The 17,666-nt window shown below is 51.7% G+C and overlaps 1 protein-coding gene across 1 annotated transcript in view; it reads left to right on the top strand.

Moving 5' to 3' along the window:
• The window catches only part of LOC147120056 (uncharacterized), a 48,800-nt gene that overhangs the window by 20,612 nt on the left and 10,522 nt on the right, over nucleotides 1–17,666 (top strand). Inside the window, exon 5 of the mRNA XM_085985578.1 lies at nucleotides 879–1,098. Coding sequence (XP_085841704.1) covers nucleotides 879–1,098 — 220 coding nt within the window. The remainder of the gene's footprint in view (nucleotides 1–878; nucleotides 1,099–17,666) is intronic.

Raw genomic sequence — 17,666 nt, forward strand, 5'->3', positions numbered from 1 at the left:
GGGGGAGAGAGGTAGTTGGAGCAGGGGGAGAGAGGGAGTTGGAGCAGGGGGAGAGAGGGAGTTGGAGCAGGGGGAAAGAGGGAGTTGGAGCAGGGGGAAAGAGGGAGTTGGAGCAGGGGGAGAGAGGGAGTTGGAGCAGGGGGAGAGAGGGAGTTGGAGCAGGGGGGGAGAGGGAGTTGGGGCAGGGGGAGAGAGGGAGTTGGAGCAGGGGGAGAGAGGGAGTTGGAGCAGGGGGAGAGAGGTAGTTGGAGCAGGGGGAGAGAGGGAGTTGGAGCAGGGGGAGAGAGGGAGTTGGAGCAGGGGGAAAGAGGGAGTTGGAGCAGGGGGAGAGAGGGAGTTGGAGCAGGGGGAGAGAGGGAGTTGGAGCAGGGGGGGAGAGGGAGTTGGGGCAGGGGGAGAGAGGGAGTTGGAGCAGGGGGAGAGAGGGAGTTGGAGCAGGGGGAGAGAGGGAGTTGGAGCAGGGGGAGGGAGGGAGTTGGAGCAGGGGGAGAGAGCAGCATACCGGAACAGGCTCCTTCGACAGCAAATATAGAAAGGCACAATGGTTCGATTGCCAATCAGGGCTGGGCCAGCTGACACCAGCCGGCATGGTCATAGGGGTCTTGTACCTTGGATTGAAGACGGGATGGACAGGGGTCCATTCCTCAACCCTGCGTGTGGGATCGAGCTATGCTGTGATGCCCTCCACTGTCAAATATCTGGCCAACATTGTCCAGCCACATGGGGAGGATTGGGAGGGCAGCGGGAGCCATAGAAGTTTAGCCCAGCAAAGAATCAAGCCCTGAGTGAGCGGGTTAGGAGATGAAGGATTGAGCGGTGAGGCTGGAGAATGCACAGTGTGTAAGCTGCCTGTGTTTGTCACCTTGCTGCACCCACAGAGGAGGCCATGAGACTGGAGAGGGCGCGCCAGCAGCAGCTGGAGGAGGAGATGGAGCTCCTGAAGGGAATGGATGACCCGCAGAAATTGGAGTACCTGCGAAGGAAGCAGATCGAAGAACAGCAACTCAGGGAGGATCTTGAGGAGCGACGGAGGAAGGAGGGAGAGAGGGGCAGGTGTCTGATGCATGAGGCGAAGCAGGAAGCAATATCTTTACTGTGGTGAGTGTCAGAGTGTCCCACAGTACTCCCAGACACACAGAGCACTGTACTCCCAGACTGGTCCCATACCCACAGAGCACTGTACTCCCAGATTGGTCCCAAACCCACAGAGCACTGTACCCCCAGACTAGACCCAGACACACAGAGCACTGTACTCCCAGACTGGACCCAGACACACAGAGCACTGTACTCCCAGACTGGTCCCATACCCACAGAGCACTGTACTCCCAGACTAGACCCAAACACACAGAGCACTGTACTCCCAGACTGGTCCCATACCCACAGAGCACTGTACTCCCAGACTAGACCCAGACACACAGAGCACTGTACTCCCAGACTGGTCCCATACCCACAGAGCACTGTACTCCCAGACTAGACCCAGACACACAGAGCACTGTACTCCCAGATTGGTCCCAAACACACAGAGCACTGTACTCCCAGACTGGTCCCATACCCACAGAGCACTGTACTCCCAGACTAGACCCAAACACAGAGCACTGTACTCCCAGACTAGACCCAAACACACAGAGCACTGTACTCCCAGATTGGTCCCAAACACACAGATCACTGTACTCCCAGACTGGTCCCATACCCACAGAGCACTGTACTCCCAGACTAGACCCAGACACACAGAGCACTGTACTCCCAGACTAGACCCAGACACACAGAGCACTGTACTCCCAGATTGGTCCCAAACACACAGATCACTGTACTCCCAGACTGGTCCCAGACACACAGAGCACTGTACTCTCAGACTGGTCCCATACCCACAGAGCAGTGTACTCCCAGACTAGACCCAGACACACAGAGCACTGTACTCCCAGACTAGACCCAGACACACAGAGCACTGTACTCCCAGGCTAGACCCAGACACAGAGAGCACTGTACTCCCAGACTGGTCCCAGACACACAGAGCACTGTACTCTCAGACTGGTCCCATACCCACAGAGCAGTGTACTCCCAGACTAGAACCAGACACACAGAGCACTGTACTCCAGACTAGACCCAGACACACAGAGCACTGTACTCCCAGACTAGACTCAGACACACAGAGCACTGTACTCCCAAACTAGACCCAGACACACCTAGCACTGTACTCCAGACTAGACACAGACCCACTTGGCACTGTAATCCCAGACTAGTCCCCAGACACTATTAGCACTGTACTCCCAGACTATACCCAGACACGCAGAGCACCGTACTCCTAGACAGGTCCCAGACACACAGTACACGGTACTCCCAGATTGGTCCCAGACACACAGAGCACTGTAATCCCAGACTGGTCCCATACCCACAGAGCACCAAACTCCCAGACTAGACCCAGATACACAGAGCACTGTACTCCCAGGACACGTCCCAGAGACATGGAGCACTGTATTCCCAGACTAGGCTCAGACACACAGAGCACTGTATTCCCAGACTAGAGCCAGGCACACAGAGCACTGTACTCCCAGACTAGACCCAGACACAGAGCACAGTACTCCCAGACTCGACCCAGACACACAGATCACTGTCGTCCCAAACTAGACCCAGACACACAGAGCACTGTACCCCCAGACTAGACTCAGACACAGAGCACTGTATTCCCAGACTAGATACAGACAGAGCGAGCACAGTACTCCAGACTACTCCCAGACACTCAGAGCAATGTACTCCCAGACACACGAGCACAGTACTCCCAGACTAGACCCAGACACACAGAGCACTGTACTCCCAGACTAGACCCAGACCCACAGAGCACATTAATCCCAGACTAGACCCAGACACACAGAGCACTGTACTCCCAGACTAGACCCAGATACACAGAGCACTGTACTCCCAGACTAGACCCAGACCCACAGAGCATATTAATCCCAGACAAGTCCCAGACACACAGAGCACAGTACTCCCAGACTGGTCCCATACCCACAGAGCACCAAACTCCCAGACTAGACCCAGACACACAGAGCACAGTAATCCCAGACTAGACCCAGACACACAGAGCACTGTACTCCCAGACTAGACCCAGACACACAGAGCACAGTACTCCCAGATTAGACCCAGACACACAGAGCACTGTACTCCCAGACTAGACCCAGATACACAGAGCACTGTACTCCCAGACTAGACCCAGACACTTAGCACTGGACTCCCAGACTAGACCCAGACACAATTAGGACTGTACTCCCAGACTAGACACAGACACACAGAGCATTGTACTCCCAGACTAGACCCAGACACACAGAGCACTCTAATCCCAGACTAGACCCAGGCACACAGAGTACTGTAATCCCAGATTAGACCCAGACACACAGAGCACTGTACTCCCAGACTGGTCCCAGACACACAGAGCACTGTACTCTCAGACTGGTCCCATACCCACAGAGCAGTGTACTCCCAGACTAGACCCAGACACACAGAGCACTGTACTCCAGACTACTCCCAGACACTCAGAGCAATGTACTCCCAGACACACGAGCACAGTACTCCCAGACTAGACCCAGACACACAGAGCACTGTACTCCCAGACTAGACCCAGACCCACAGAGCACATTAATCCCAGACTAGACCCAGACACACAGAGCACTGTACTCCCAGACTAGACCCAGATACACAGAGCACTGTACTCCCAGACTAGACCCAGACCCACAGAGCATATTAATCCCAGACAAGTCCCAGACACACAGAGCACTGTACTCCCTCCCAGACTGGTCCCATACCCACAGAGCACCAAACTCCCAGACTAGACCCAGACACACAGAGTACTGTACTCACACACTAGATCCGGACACACTGAGCACTGTACTCCCAGACTAGATCCGGACACACAGAGCACTGTACTCCCAGACTAGACCCAGACACACACAGCACTGTAATCCCAGATTAGACCCAGATACACAGAGCACTGTACCACCAGATTAGACCCAGACACACAGAGCACAAAACTCCCAGATTGGACCCAGACACACAGAGCACAAAACTCCCAGATTGGACCCAGACACACAGAGCACAAAACTCCCAGATTGGACCCAGACACAGAGAGCACTGTACTCCCAGACTGGTCCCATACCCACAGAGCACTGTACTCCCAGACGAGACTCAGACCCACTCAGCAGTGTACTCCCAGACTAGACCCAAACACACTTAGCACTGTACGCCCAGACTAGACCAAGACACACAGAGCATTGTACTCTCAGACACACTTAGCACTGCACTCCGAGACTAGACCCAGACACACAGTGCACTGTGCTGAATCCGTGAATCTTAAAGTATGGTGTTCTTCAATAACTAGACGGAGGCTGCAGATTAACAATCAACAGGAGGAGGGTAGTCTAAAGACTAACAGTACAGATGCCTGCTCAAGGCTTATATACAGGTGTGGTCACTGCCGGTACTACAGTATACAGGAGCTGTAAAAGTAGATCTCTCTTAAAGGTACATACACTACAATTCCTCCCCTTTTAGATTAACAGTACCCATAACATTCAAATAACAGTTAACACTTTAACATGCACATTTAACTGAAGTAGTCCATTTATAGGTTCAGTCTTTGGGGCGGCTTCCTGATCCTTTCTGGATAGCGCCTTTCCTGAGTGTCTTGTTCTTGGTGCGGAGGCGATTCTGGCCCCCTGTCGTCGGTTAGTTCATCAGTTTCCGCTGCTACTGTTTCTGGGGTAGATGCTACCGGTATGTCGGGTTCATCCCCAGGTACGCGAGACATGGGGTTGACTCGTTCCTGTGACGCTGGGATCTGGTCGACATGGCGTCTCACAATGTTCTCCCCGACATCCACTGGGTACATTAGTGGCCCCTGCCGTGTGCATATCGTTCCGGGTTGCCATTTCTCTGTTCGGTAGTCGCGGGCCAAGACTGGTTGTCCTACATTGAAGCTCCTTGTCGGCTTCTCATTGATGTGCTGGAATTGCTTATCCTCAACATTTCTTCGCACATTTGGTCTGAGCAAATCCAGACGAGATCTCAACCTTCGGTTAAAGAACATCATGGCTGGGGTCTGGTTGGTAACTGCATGTGTCGCATTTCTGTAGGCTAACAGGAAATTGTCCACCTTATGCTGTAGTGGAATGTCATCATTGCACATGGCCCTTATTGCCTTTTTAAAGGTTTGTACGAACCTCTCAGCCAATCCATTTGTGGCTGGATGATACGGGGCGGATGTGTAATGCCTTACCCCATTCCTTCTCATAAATTTCCGAAACTCTTCGGACACAAACTGTGGTCCGTTATCAGAGCAAATCTGCTCTGGCAAGCCGTTCCTGGCAAATATGGTCCGTAGGACGGCAATCGTTTTCTCCGTAGTGGTGGAGGACATTTTGATCACCTCAGGCCATTTCGAGTGTGCATCCACTGCTATTAAGAACATTGAGTCCATGAATGGACCAGCAAAATCAATATACACCCGTTGCCATGGAGAGGAGGGCCACTCCCATGGGTGTAGAGGGGCATGTGGTGGTGCATTTTGGACCTTCTGGCATCCTGAGCAGCTCTTTGTTAGGTCCTCGATTTGTTGATTGATCCCCGGCCACCACACATAAGCCCTAGCAAGGCTTTTCATTTTCACCCCTCCCAGATGGCCTTCGTGAAGCTCATTGAGCGCTCTCTCCCTTAACTTGGGTGGAATTACCACTCGGGATCCACACATCACTGTCCCCTGGCATACTGACAGCTGTTCTCTTCTGGATGAGAATGCTGGCAACAGTGAGCCGCCATGTGTTGGCCATCCCTTCACCGTCAAATCATATACCCGAGACAGTATCGGATCATTTCGGGTCTCCTTCTCTATATCCGCGTTAGTTACTGGCAAGCGTTCAATTATTGACGAATAAAATATTTCGATAGGGTCCACTGCTGGTGCTTCCTCCGCAGTAGGCAGTGGCAGGAGTGATAGCCCATCAGCGTTTCCATGCTGTTTCGTGCCCTTATACTCTATTTCATATTGGTTTGCCCCTAGAAAAAGGGACCATCTTTGTAGCCGTTGTGCAGTCATCACTGGAACGCCCTTCTTTGGATTAAAGATGGAGACAAGTGTTTGGTGGTCAGTCAGCAAGGTGAACTTCTGCCCATGCAGATAGTGGTTGAATTTTTTTTACTCCCCATACTAGGCTGAGGGCCCTCCCTGTCAATCTGGGCGTAGTTGCGCTCGGCTGAGGTTAGTGACCGAGACGCAAAGGCTACTGGCCTCTCCAACCTGTCTGGGAATTTGTGCGACAGCACCGCTCCAATGCCATAGGGTGATGCATCACACGCCAACCGAATTGGTAGTGCTGGGTTGAAATGGGCCAACACCTCTTTTGATGTGATCAATTCTTTGCACTTCTGGAAAGCTCGTTTACATTCGTCATTCAACTTCCATGGTACCCCCGTTTGCAGTAGGGTGTTCAGTGGGTGTAATACTGTGGACAAATTTGGTAAGAACTTATGGTAGTAGTTCACCAGCCCGAGGAACGACCTCAGTTGTGACACATTTTCCGGTGCTGGAGCCTTGACTACTGCCTTAATCTTTTCAGGGGACTTATGTAACCCCTCTTCATCAATAACGTGGCCACAATACGAGATCTGCTTCTAGAAAAACTCGCACTTGTGGCGATTAGCTCGTAGCCCATATTCCTTCAATCTAGTGAGCACCTTCTCCAGGTTGGCGAGGTGATCACTGTCATTTTCGCCTGTGACCAGGATGTCGTCCAAATAACACTGGGTCCCTGGAATCCCTTGCAGGACTTGATCCATTGCCCTTTGCCAAATAGCCGGAGCCGATGCTACCCCGAACACCAGCCGGTTGTATTGGTAGAGACCTTTGTGAGTGTTTATCGTGAGGTATTGTTTCGAGGCTTCTTCTACTTCCATTTGCAGGTACGCCTGGGCCAGATCAATCTGAGTGAAGCGTTTTCCTCCAGGCAGCGAGGCGAAAATATCTTCAATCCGTGGAAGCGGATATTGTAACATGTGAAGGACTGGATTCACTGTCACCTTAAAATCCCCACAGATGCGGACCTTCTTTGGTTCCCCAGGCGTATTACTCAACGACCTCTTCATTACAGGAACGATGGGTGTAGCCCACTCGCTCCAGTCCACTTTGGACAGTACTCCTGAATGTTCCAACCCTTCCAGCTCTGCTTCGACGGCTGGTCGGATCGCATAAGGCACCGGTCTGGCCTTAAAAAACTTTGGGCTTGCATTTTCCTCTATTTTAATCGTCGCTGTTATGCCTTTTAGTGTTCTGAGTCCCTCCTGGAACACTTCTTGTGCATCAGTTAGCATTTTTGACAGTCGTCCAGGTGTGACGTCGTCATCCTTTTTGGCCTCAACCTTCAGTGCCTGTATGGAATGCCAATCTAATTGTATCTTCCGGATCCATTCATGTCCTAGTAGTGGTGGTCCTCCATCTGGCAATACATATAGGTCCATTTTTGGTATTTCCTGGCCTTTGTATATCACGTTCATCCTTATTTTTCCTTTGGGGTAGACTTTTTGCCCCGTGTACGTCTTCAAGACAATCTCTGTAGCTTTCAAGGGTATATGTGAGAATAGCCGCTTGTAGTCCCTTCGGTTTATGACTGTTAGGGCTGATCCTGTGTCCAATTCCATTTTCACTTGGACTCCGTCTATCTTGAGCGTGACCCAGATAGTTTGGTGATCCTCCATTTTGATTACCTTATGTAGTTTCAGACAACCCAGCTCCTTGCTTCCAGAGTCTGTATCACTTTTCTGTTCATCTGAACTACTGTCCATCACCTTATGTACCTTTTTGTACTTCTCCTGTGGAGATTTCTTGCTGCTGGTTTTCTTCCCTGACCTGCAGACTCTTGCTATGTGTCCTGCTTTTCACACTGTCTGCACACTTGGTCCTTGAACCAACAATCCTTCTGGTCGTGTGTTGTTCTGCCGCAGCGATAACACTTCCCTGCTCCATATGACATTTCATTGGTGCCATATTCTTGCGGTCTCCGTTGTATCTCTGCAGCGCCCCGTGCGGCTGCTTCGTGTGATACTGCCATGCTGAAAGCCTTGTCCAGCGTAAGATCCTTTTCTGATAGAAGCCGTTTCTGGGTTCCTTCACTTTGAAGCCCATACACAAACTTGTCCCTTAACGTATCTGCTAGTCCCATTCCAAACTGGCAGTGTTTCGATAGCTTGCGCAGTTCCGTTAAATACTCAGCATTACTTTCGTCTTTATGCTGGTTCCTTTTGTGGAACTTAAATCTTTCTGCTATCAGCAGCGGTGTGGGGTTTAAGTGGTCCTGTAGGATTTCCACTATGCTTTCGAAATCCTTATCCACTGGCTTCTCTGGGGTTATTAGGTTTTGCAGTAAGCCATACGTTTTTGCACCCATGGAATTCAACAAAACCAGTGCTTTCCTGGCATCTGGCACTTCATTCGCCTTGCAGTACACCTCAATGCGTTCCACATATGTCGCCCAATCTTCGACTTCATTGTCGAACGCAGTGACGCTGCCACTCTTCGGCATCCCTGGGTGTGGTTAGACTTTCTAAAATGGCGTCTCCCGCGCTCTCCCTTCTTCTCCGCTGCGGCTTCAAAAATGGTGTCTCCCGCGCTCTCCCTTCTTCTCCGCGGCTCAAATGGCATCTCCCGTGCTCCCTTTCTTTCCCCGCGGACGCTGCTCAGCCCTTGAGCCCTGGCTGCGCTCTGCGCGTTCTCCTGTGTGCCTCTCTCGTTGCCGCCGCTCGGTCCTGAACCCCGGCTGTGCTTTACCCTCTCTCTCTTTTTGTTTTCCGTCGACGCCGCTCGGTCTTCAACCCCCGGCTGCGCCCTGTGGGCTTTACCCTCTCTCTTATCCCGTTGACGCTGCTTGGCCTTTTCTGTGCCGTCGGTTGGCTCCAGCCGCTGCTGTCCGGGAAGGGTCTGCGCTGCACCTGTTGCCAGTCTGTTGCTGGATCGTCGTGGCTGGAGAACCAAGCCCAGCTCTCAACAGCCTCCCCTGCGATGTTCACTCTCTGCCGGATGACTAGGCGGTTGCTCGTGGTTGACGCCCGTGCTTCTGGCCTCGACTTTCTTACACCGTCCTCCCGGAGCGAATCCTTGGAAGGAAATGCAGAGTTGCAGGTAGATTCGAATCGACCTCGTCGCCACGGTTGAATCCGTGAATCTAAAAGTATGGTGTTCTTCAATAACTAGACGGAGGCAGCAGATTAACAATCAACAGGTGTTTACTGGAGGAGGGTAGTCTAAAGACTAACAGTACAGATGCCTGCTCAAGGCTTATATACAGGTGTGGTCACTGCCGGTACTACAGTATACAGGAGCTGTAAAAGTAGTTCTCTCTTAAAGGTACATACACTACACACTGTACTTCCAGACTGGTCCTATACCCACAGAGCTCAGTAGTCCCAGACTAGACTCAGACACATAGAGCACTGTACTCCCAGACTGGTCCCAAACCCACAGAGCACCAAAATCCCAGACTAGACCCAGACACACAGAGCACTGTACTCCCAGACAGGTCCCAGAGACATGGAGCACTGTATTCCCAGACTAGACTCAGTCACAAAGAGCACTGTACACTCAGACTAGACCCAGACACACAGAGCACTGTACGCCCAGACTAGACCCAGACACAAAGAGCACAGTACTCCCAGACTGGTCCCATACCCACAGAGCACAGTACTCCCAGACTAGACCCAGATACACAGAGCACTGAACACCCAGACTAGACCGAGACCCACAGAGCACTGTACTCCCAGACTAGATCCATACACAGATCACTGTACTCCCAGACTAGACCCATACCCACAGAGCACTGTACTCCCAGACTAGACCTATACCCACAGAGCACTGTACTCCCAGACTAGATCCATACACACAGATCACTGTACTCCCAGACTAGACCCAAACCCACAGAGCACTGTACTCCCAGACTGCTCCTATACCCACAGAGCACCGAACTCCCAGACTAGACCCAGACACACAGAGCACTGTGCTCCCAGATAGGTTCCAGAGACACGGAGCACTGTACTCCCAGACTAGACTCAGTCACAAAGAGCACTGTACTCCCAGACTAGACCCAGACACACAGAGCACAGTACTCCCAGACTGGTCCCATACCCACAAAGCACAGTGCTCCCAGACTAGATCCATACACACAGATCACTGTACTCCCAGACTAGACCCATACCCACAGAGCACTGTACTACCAGACTAGACCTATACCCACAGAGCACTGTACTCCCAGACTAGATCCATACACAGATCACTGTACTCCCAGACTAGACCCATACCCACAGAGCACTGTACTCCCAGACTAGACCTATACCCACAGAGCACTGTACTCCCAGACTAGATCCATACACACAGATCACTGTACTCCCAGACTAGACCCATACCCACAGAGCACTGTACTCCCAGACTAGACCTATACCCACAGAGCACTGTACTCCCAGACTAGACCCATACCCACAGAGCACTATACACCCAGACTAGATCCATACCCACAGAGCACTGTACACCCAGACTAGACCAATACACACAGAGCACTGTACTCCCAGACGAGACCCATACCCACAGAGCACTGTACACCCAGACTAGATCCATACACACAGAGCACTGTACTCCCAGACTAGACCCATACCCACAGAGCACTGTACTCCCAGACTAGACCTATACCCACAGAGCACTGTATTCCCAGACTGATCCCATACCCACAGAGCACTGTACTCCCAGACTAGATCCATACACACAGAGCACTGTTCTCCCAGACTAGACCCACACCCACAGAGCACTGTACTCCCAGACTAGACCTATACCCACAGAGCACTGTACTCCCAGACTAGACCTATACCCACAGAGCACTGTACTCCCAGACTAGACCTATACCCACAGAGCACTGTACTCCCAGACTAGATCCATACACACAGATCACTGTACTCCCAGACTAGACCCATACCCACAGAGCACTGTACTCCCAGACTAGACCCATACCCACAGAGCACTGTACTCCCAGACTAGACCCATACCCACAGAGCACTATACACCCAGACTAGACCCATACCCACAGAGCACTGTACACCCAGACTAGACCAATACATACAGAGCACTGTACTCCCAGACTAGACCCATACCCACAGAGCACTGTACTCCCAGACTAGACCTATACCCACAGAGCACTGTATTCCCAGACTGATCCCATACCCACAGAGCACTGTACTCCCAGACTAGATCCATACACACAGAGCACTGTTCTCCCAGACTAGACCCACACCCACAGAGCACTGTACTCCCAGACTAGACCAATACACACAGAGCACGGTACTCCCAGACTAGATCCATACACACAGAGCACTGTACTCCCAGACTAGACCCAGACACACAGAGCACTGTACTCCCAGACAGGTCCCAAAGACATGGAGCACTGTATTCCCAGACTAGACTCAGACATAAAGAGCACTGTACTCCCAGACTAGACCCAGACATAGAGAGCACAGTACTCCCAGACTGGTCCTATACCCACAAAGCACAGTACTCCCAGACTAGATCCATACACACAGATCACTGTACTCCCAGACTAGACCCATACCCACAGAGCACTGTACTCCCAGACTAGACCCATACCCACAGAGCACTGTACTCCCAGACTAGACCCATACCCACAGAGCACTATACACCCAGACTAGACCCATACCCACAGAGCACTGTACACCCAGACTAGACCAATACATACAGAGCACTGTACTCCCAGACTAGACCCATACCCACAGAGCACTGTACTCCCAGACTAGCCCTATACCCACAGAGCACTGTATTCCCAGACTGATCCCATACCCACAGAGCACTGTACTCCCAGACTAGATCCATACACACAGAGCACTGTTCTCCCAGACCAGACCCAAACCCACAGAGCACTGTACTCCCAGACTGCTCCTATACCCACAGAGCACCGAACTCCCAGACTAGACCCAGACACACAGAGCACTGTGCTCCCAGATAGGTTCCAGAGACACGGAGCACTGTACTCCCAGACTAGACTCAGTCACAAAGAGCACTGTACTCCCAGACTAGACCCAGACACACAGAGCACAGTACTCCCAGACTGGTCCCATACCCACAAAGCACAGTGCTCCCAGACTAGATCCATACACACAGATCACTGTACTCCCAGACTAGACCCATACCCACAGAGCACTGTACTACCAGACTAGACCTATACCCACAGAGCACTGTACTCCCAGACTAGATCCATACACAGATCACTGTACTCCCAGACTAGACCCATACCCACAGAGCACTGTACTCCCAGACTAGACCGATACCCACAGAGCACTGTACTCCCAGACTAGATCCATACACACAGATCACTGTACTCCCAGACTAGACCCATACCCACAGAGCACTGTACTCCCAGACTAGACCTATACCCACAGAGCACTGTACTCCCAGACTAGACCCATACCCACAGAGCACTATACACCCAGACTAGATCCATACCCACAGAGCACTGTACACCCAGACTAGACCAATACACACAGAGCACTGTACTCCCAGACGAGACCCATACCCACAGAGCACTGTACACCCAGACTAGATCCATACACACAGAGCACTGTACTCCCAGACTAGACCCATACCCACAGAGCACTGTACTCCCAGACTAGACCTATACCCACAGAGCACTGTATTCCCAGACTGATCCCATACCCACAGAGCACTGTACTCCCAGACTAGATCCATACACACAGAGCACTGTTCTCCCAGACTAGACCCACACCCACAGAGCACTGTACTCCCAGACTAGACCTATACCCACAGAGCACTGTACTCCCAGACTAGACCTATACCCACAGAGCACTGTACTCCCAGACTAGACCCATACCCACAGAGCACTATACACCCAGACTAGACCCATACCCACAGAGCACTGTACACCCAGACTAGACCAATACATACAGAGCACTGTACTCCCAGACTAGACCCATACCCACAGAGCACTGCACTCCCAGACTAGACCTATACCCACAGAGCACTGTATTCCCAGACTGATCCCATACCCACAGAGCACTGTACTCCCAGACTAGATCCATACACACAGAGCACTGTTCTCCCAGACTAGACCCACACCCACAGAGCACTGTACTCCCAGACTAGACCAATACACACAGAGCACTGTACTCCCAGACTAGATCCATACACACAGAGCACTGTACTCCCAGACTAGACCCAGACACACAGAGCACTGTACTCCCAGACAGGTCCCAAAGACATGGAGCACTGTATTCCCAGACTAGACTCAGACATAAAGAGCACTGTACTCCCAGACTAGACCCAGACATAGAGAGCACAGTACTCCCAGACTGGTCCTATACCCACAAAGCACAGTACTCCCAGACTAGATCCATACACACAGATCACTGTACTCCCAGACTAGACCCATACCCACAGAGCACTGTACTCCCAGACTAGACCTATACCCACAGAGCACTGTATTCCCAGACTGATCCCATACCCACAGAGCACTGTACTCCCAGACTAGATCCATACACACAGAGCACTGTTCTCCCAGACTAGACCCACACCCACAGAGCACTGTACTCCCAGACTAGACCAATACACACAGAGCACTGTACTCCCAGACTAGATCCATACACACAGAGCACTGTACTCCCAGACTAGACCCAGACACACAGAGCACTGTACTCCCAGACAGGTCCCAAAGACATGGAGCACTGTATTCCCAGACTAGACTCAGACAGAAAGAGCACTGTACTCCCAGACTAGACCCAGACATAGAGAGCACAGTACTCCCAGACTGGTCCTATACCCACAAAGCACAGTACTCCCAGACTAGATCCATACACACAGATCACTGTACTCCCAGACTAGACCCATACCCACAGAGCACTGTACTCCCAGACTAGACCTATACCCACAGAGCACTGTACTCCCAGACTAGATCCATACACACAGATCACTGTACTCCCAGACTAGACCCATACCCACAGAGCACTGTACTCCCAGACTAGACCTATACCCACAGAGCACTGTACTCCCAGACTAGATCCATACACACAGATCACTGTACTCCCAGACTAGACCCATACCCACAGAGCACTGTACTCCCAGACTAGACCCATACCCACAGAGCACTGTACTCCCAGACTAGACCTATACCCACAGAGCACTGTACTCCCAGACTAGACCCATACCCACAGAGCACTGTATTCCCAGACTGATCCCATACCCACAGAGCACTGTACTCCCAGACTAGATCCATACACACAGAGCACTGTTCTCCCAGACTAGACCCACACCCACAGAGCACTGTACTCCCAGACTAGACCAATACACACAGAGCACTGTACTCCCAGACTAGATCCATACACACAGAGCACTGTACTCCCAGACTAGACCCAGACACACAGAGCACTGTACTCCCAGACAGGTCCCAAAGACATGGAGCACTGTATTCCCAGACTAGACTCAGACATAAAGAGCACTGTACTCCCAGACTAGACCCAGACATAGAGAGCACAGTACTCCCAGACTGGTCCTATACCCACAAAGCACAGTACTCCCAGACTAGATCCATACACACAGATCACTGTACTCCCAGACTAGACCCATACCCACAGAGCACTGTACTCCCAGACTAGACCCATACCCACAGAGCACTGTACTCCCAGACTAGACCCATACCCACAGAGCACTATACACCCAGACTAGACCCATACCCACAGAGCACTGTTCACCCAGACTAGACCAATACATACAGAGCACTGTACTCCCAGACTAGACCCATACCCACAGAGCACTGTACTCCCAGACTAGACCTATACCCACAGAGCACTGTATTCCCAGACTGATCCCATACCCACAGAGCACTGTACTCCCAGACTAGATCCATACACACAGAGCACTGTTCTCCCAGACTAGACCCACACCCACAGAGCACTGTACTCCCAGACTAGACCAATACACACAGAGCACTGTACTCCCAGACTAGATCCATACACACAGAGCACTGTACTCCCAGACTAGACCCATACCGACAGAGCACTATACACCCAGACTAGACCCATACCCACAGAGCACTGTACTCCCAGACTAGACCAACACACACAGAGCACTGTACTCCCAGACTAGACCCATACCCACAGAGCACTGTACTCCCAGACTAGACCCATACCCACAGAGCACTATACACCCAGACTAGACCCATACCCACAGAGCACTGCACTCCCAGACTAGACCAACACACACAGAGCACTGTACTCCCAGACTAGACCCATACCCACAGAGCACTGTACTCCCAGACTAGATCCATACACACAGATCACTGTACTCCCAGGCTAGACCCATACCCACAGAGCACTGTACTCCCAGACTAGACCTATACCCACAGAGCACTGTATTCCCAGTCTGATCCCATACCCACAGAGCACTGTACTCCCAGACTAGATCCATACACACAGAGCACTGTTCTCCCAGACTAGATCCATACACACAGAGCACTGTTCTCCCAGACTAGACCCAGACACACAGAGCAATGTACTCCCAGACAGGTCCCAAAGACATGGAGCACTGTATTCCCAGACTAGACTCAGACATAAAGAGCACTGTACTCCCAGACTAGACCCAGACACAGAGCACAGTACTCCCAGACTGGTCCCATACCCACAAAGCACAGTACTCCCAGACTAGATCCATACACACAGATCACTGTACTCCTAGACTAGACCCATACCCACAGAGCACTGTACTCCCAGACTAGATCCATACACACAGATCACTGTACTCCTAGACTAGACCCATACCCACAAAGCACAGTACTCCCAGACTAGATCCATACACACAGAGCACTGTACTCCTAGACTAGACCCATACCCACAGAGCACTGTACTCCCAGACTAGACCTATACCCACAGAGCACTGTACTCCCAGACTAGATCCATACACACAGATCACTGTACTCCCAGACTAGACCCATACCCACAGAGCACTGTACTCCCAGACTAGACCTATACCCACAGAGCACTGTACTCCCAGACTAGACCCATACCCACAGAGCACTATACACCCAGACTAGACCCATACCCACAGAGCACTGTACACCCAGACTAGACCAATACACACAGAGCACTGTACTCCCAGACTAGACCCATACCCACAGAGCACTGTACACCCAGACTAGATCCATACACACAGAGAACTGTACTCCCAGGCTAGACCCATACCCACAGAGCACTGTACTCCCAGACTAGACCTATACCCACAGAGCACTGTATTCCCAGACTGGTCCCATACCCACAAAGCACAGTACTCCCAGACTAGATCCATACACACAGATCACTGTACTCCCAGACTAGACCTATACCCACAGAGCACTGTACTCCCAGACTAGACCTATACCCACAGAGCACTGTACTCCCAGACTAGATCCATACACACAGATCACTGTACTCCCAGACTAGACCCATACCCACAGAGCACTGTACTCCCAGACTAGACCTATACCCACAGAGCACTGTACTCCCAGACTAGACCTGTACCCACAGAGCACTGTACTCCCAGACTAGATACATACACACAGATCACTGTACTCCCAGACTAGACCCATACCCACAGAGCACTGTACTCCTAGACTAGACCTATACCCACAGAGCACTGTACTCCCAGACTAGACCCATACCCACAGAGCACTGTACTCCCAGACTAGACCCATACCCACAGAGCACTGTACTCCCAGACTAGACCTATACCCACAGAGCACTGTATTCCCAGACTGATCCCATACCCACAGAGCACTGTACTCCCAGACTAGATCCATACACACAGAGCACTGTTCTCCCAGACTAGACCCAGACACACAGAGCACTGTACTCCCAGACAGGTCCCAAAGACATGGAGCACTGTATTCCCAGACTAGACTCAGACATAAAGAGCACTGTACTCCCAGACTAGACCCAGACACACAGAGCACAGTACTCCCAGACTGGTCCCATACCCACAAAGCACAGTGCTCCCAGACTAGATCCATACACACAGATCACTGTACTCCCAGACTAGACCCATACCCACAGAGCACTGTACTACCAGACTAGACCTATACCCACAGAGCACTGTACTCCCAGACTAGATCCATACACAGATCACTGTACTCCCAGACTGGACCCATACCCACAGAGCACTGTACTCCCAGACTAGACCTATACCCACAGAGCACTGTACTCCCAGACTAGATCCATACACACAGATCACTGTACTCCCAGACTAGACCCATACCCACAGAGCACTGTACTCCCAGACTAGACCTATACCCACAGAGCACTGTACTCCCAGACTAGACCCATACCCACAGAGCACTATACACCCAGACTAGATCCATACCCACAGAGCACTGTACACCCAGACTAGACCAATACACACAGAGCACTGTACTCCCAGACGAGACCCATACCCACAGAGCACTGTACACCCAGACTAGATCCATACACACAGAGCACTGTACTCCCAGACTAGACCCATACCCACAGAGCACTGTACTGCCAGACTAGACCTATACCCACAGAGCACTGTATTCCCAGACTGATCCCATACCCACAGAGCACTGTACTCCCAGACTAGA

Source organism: Somniosus microcephalus, chromosome 4 (genome assembly GCF_052327205.1).
Source record: "Somniosus microcephalus isolate GS21.2 chromosome 4, FLI_Smic_1.0, whole genome shotgun sequence".
Classification (NCBI taxonomy): Eukaryota; Metazoa; Chordata; class Chondrichthyes; order Squaliformes; family Somniosidae; genus Somniosus; species Somniosus microcephalus.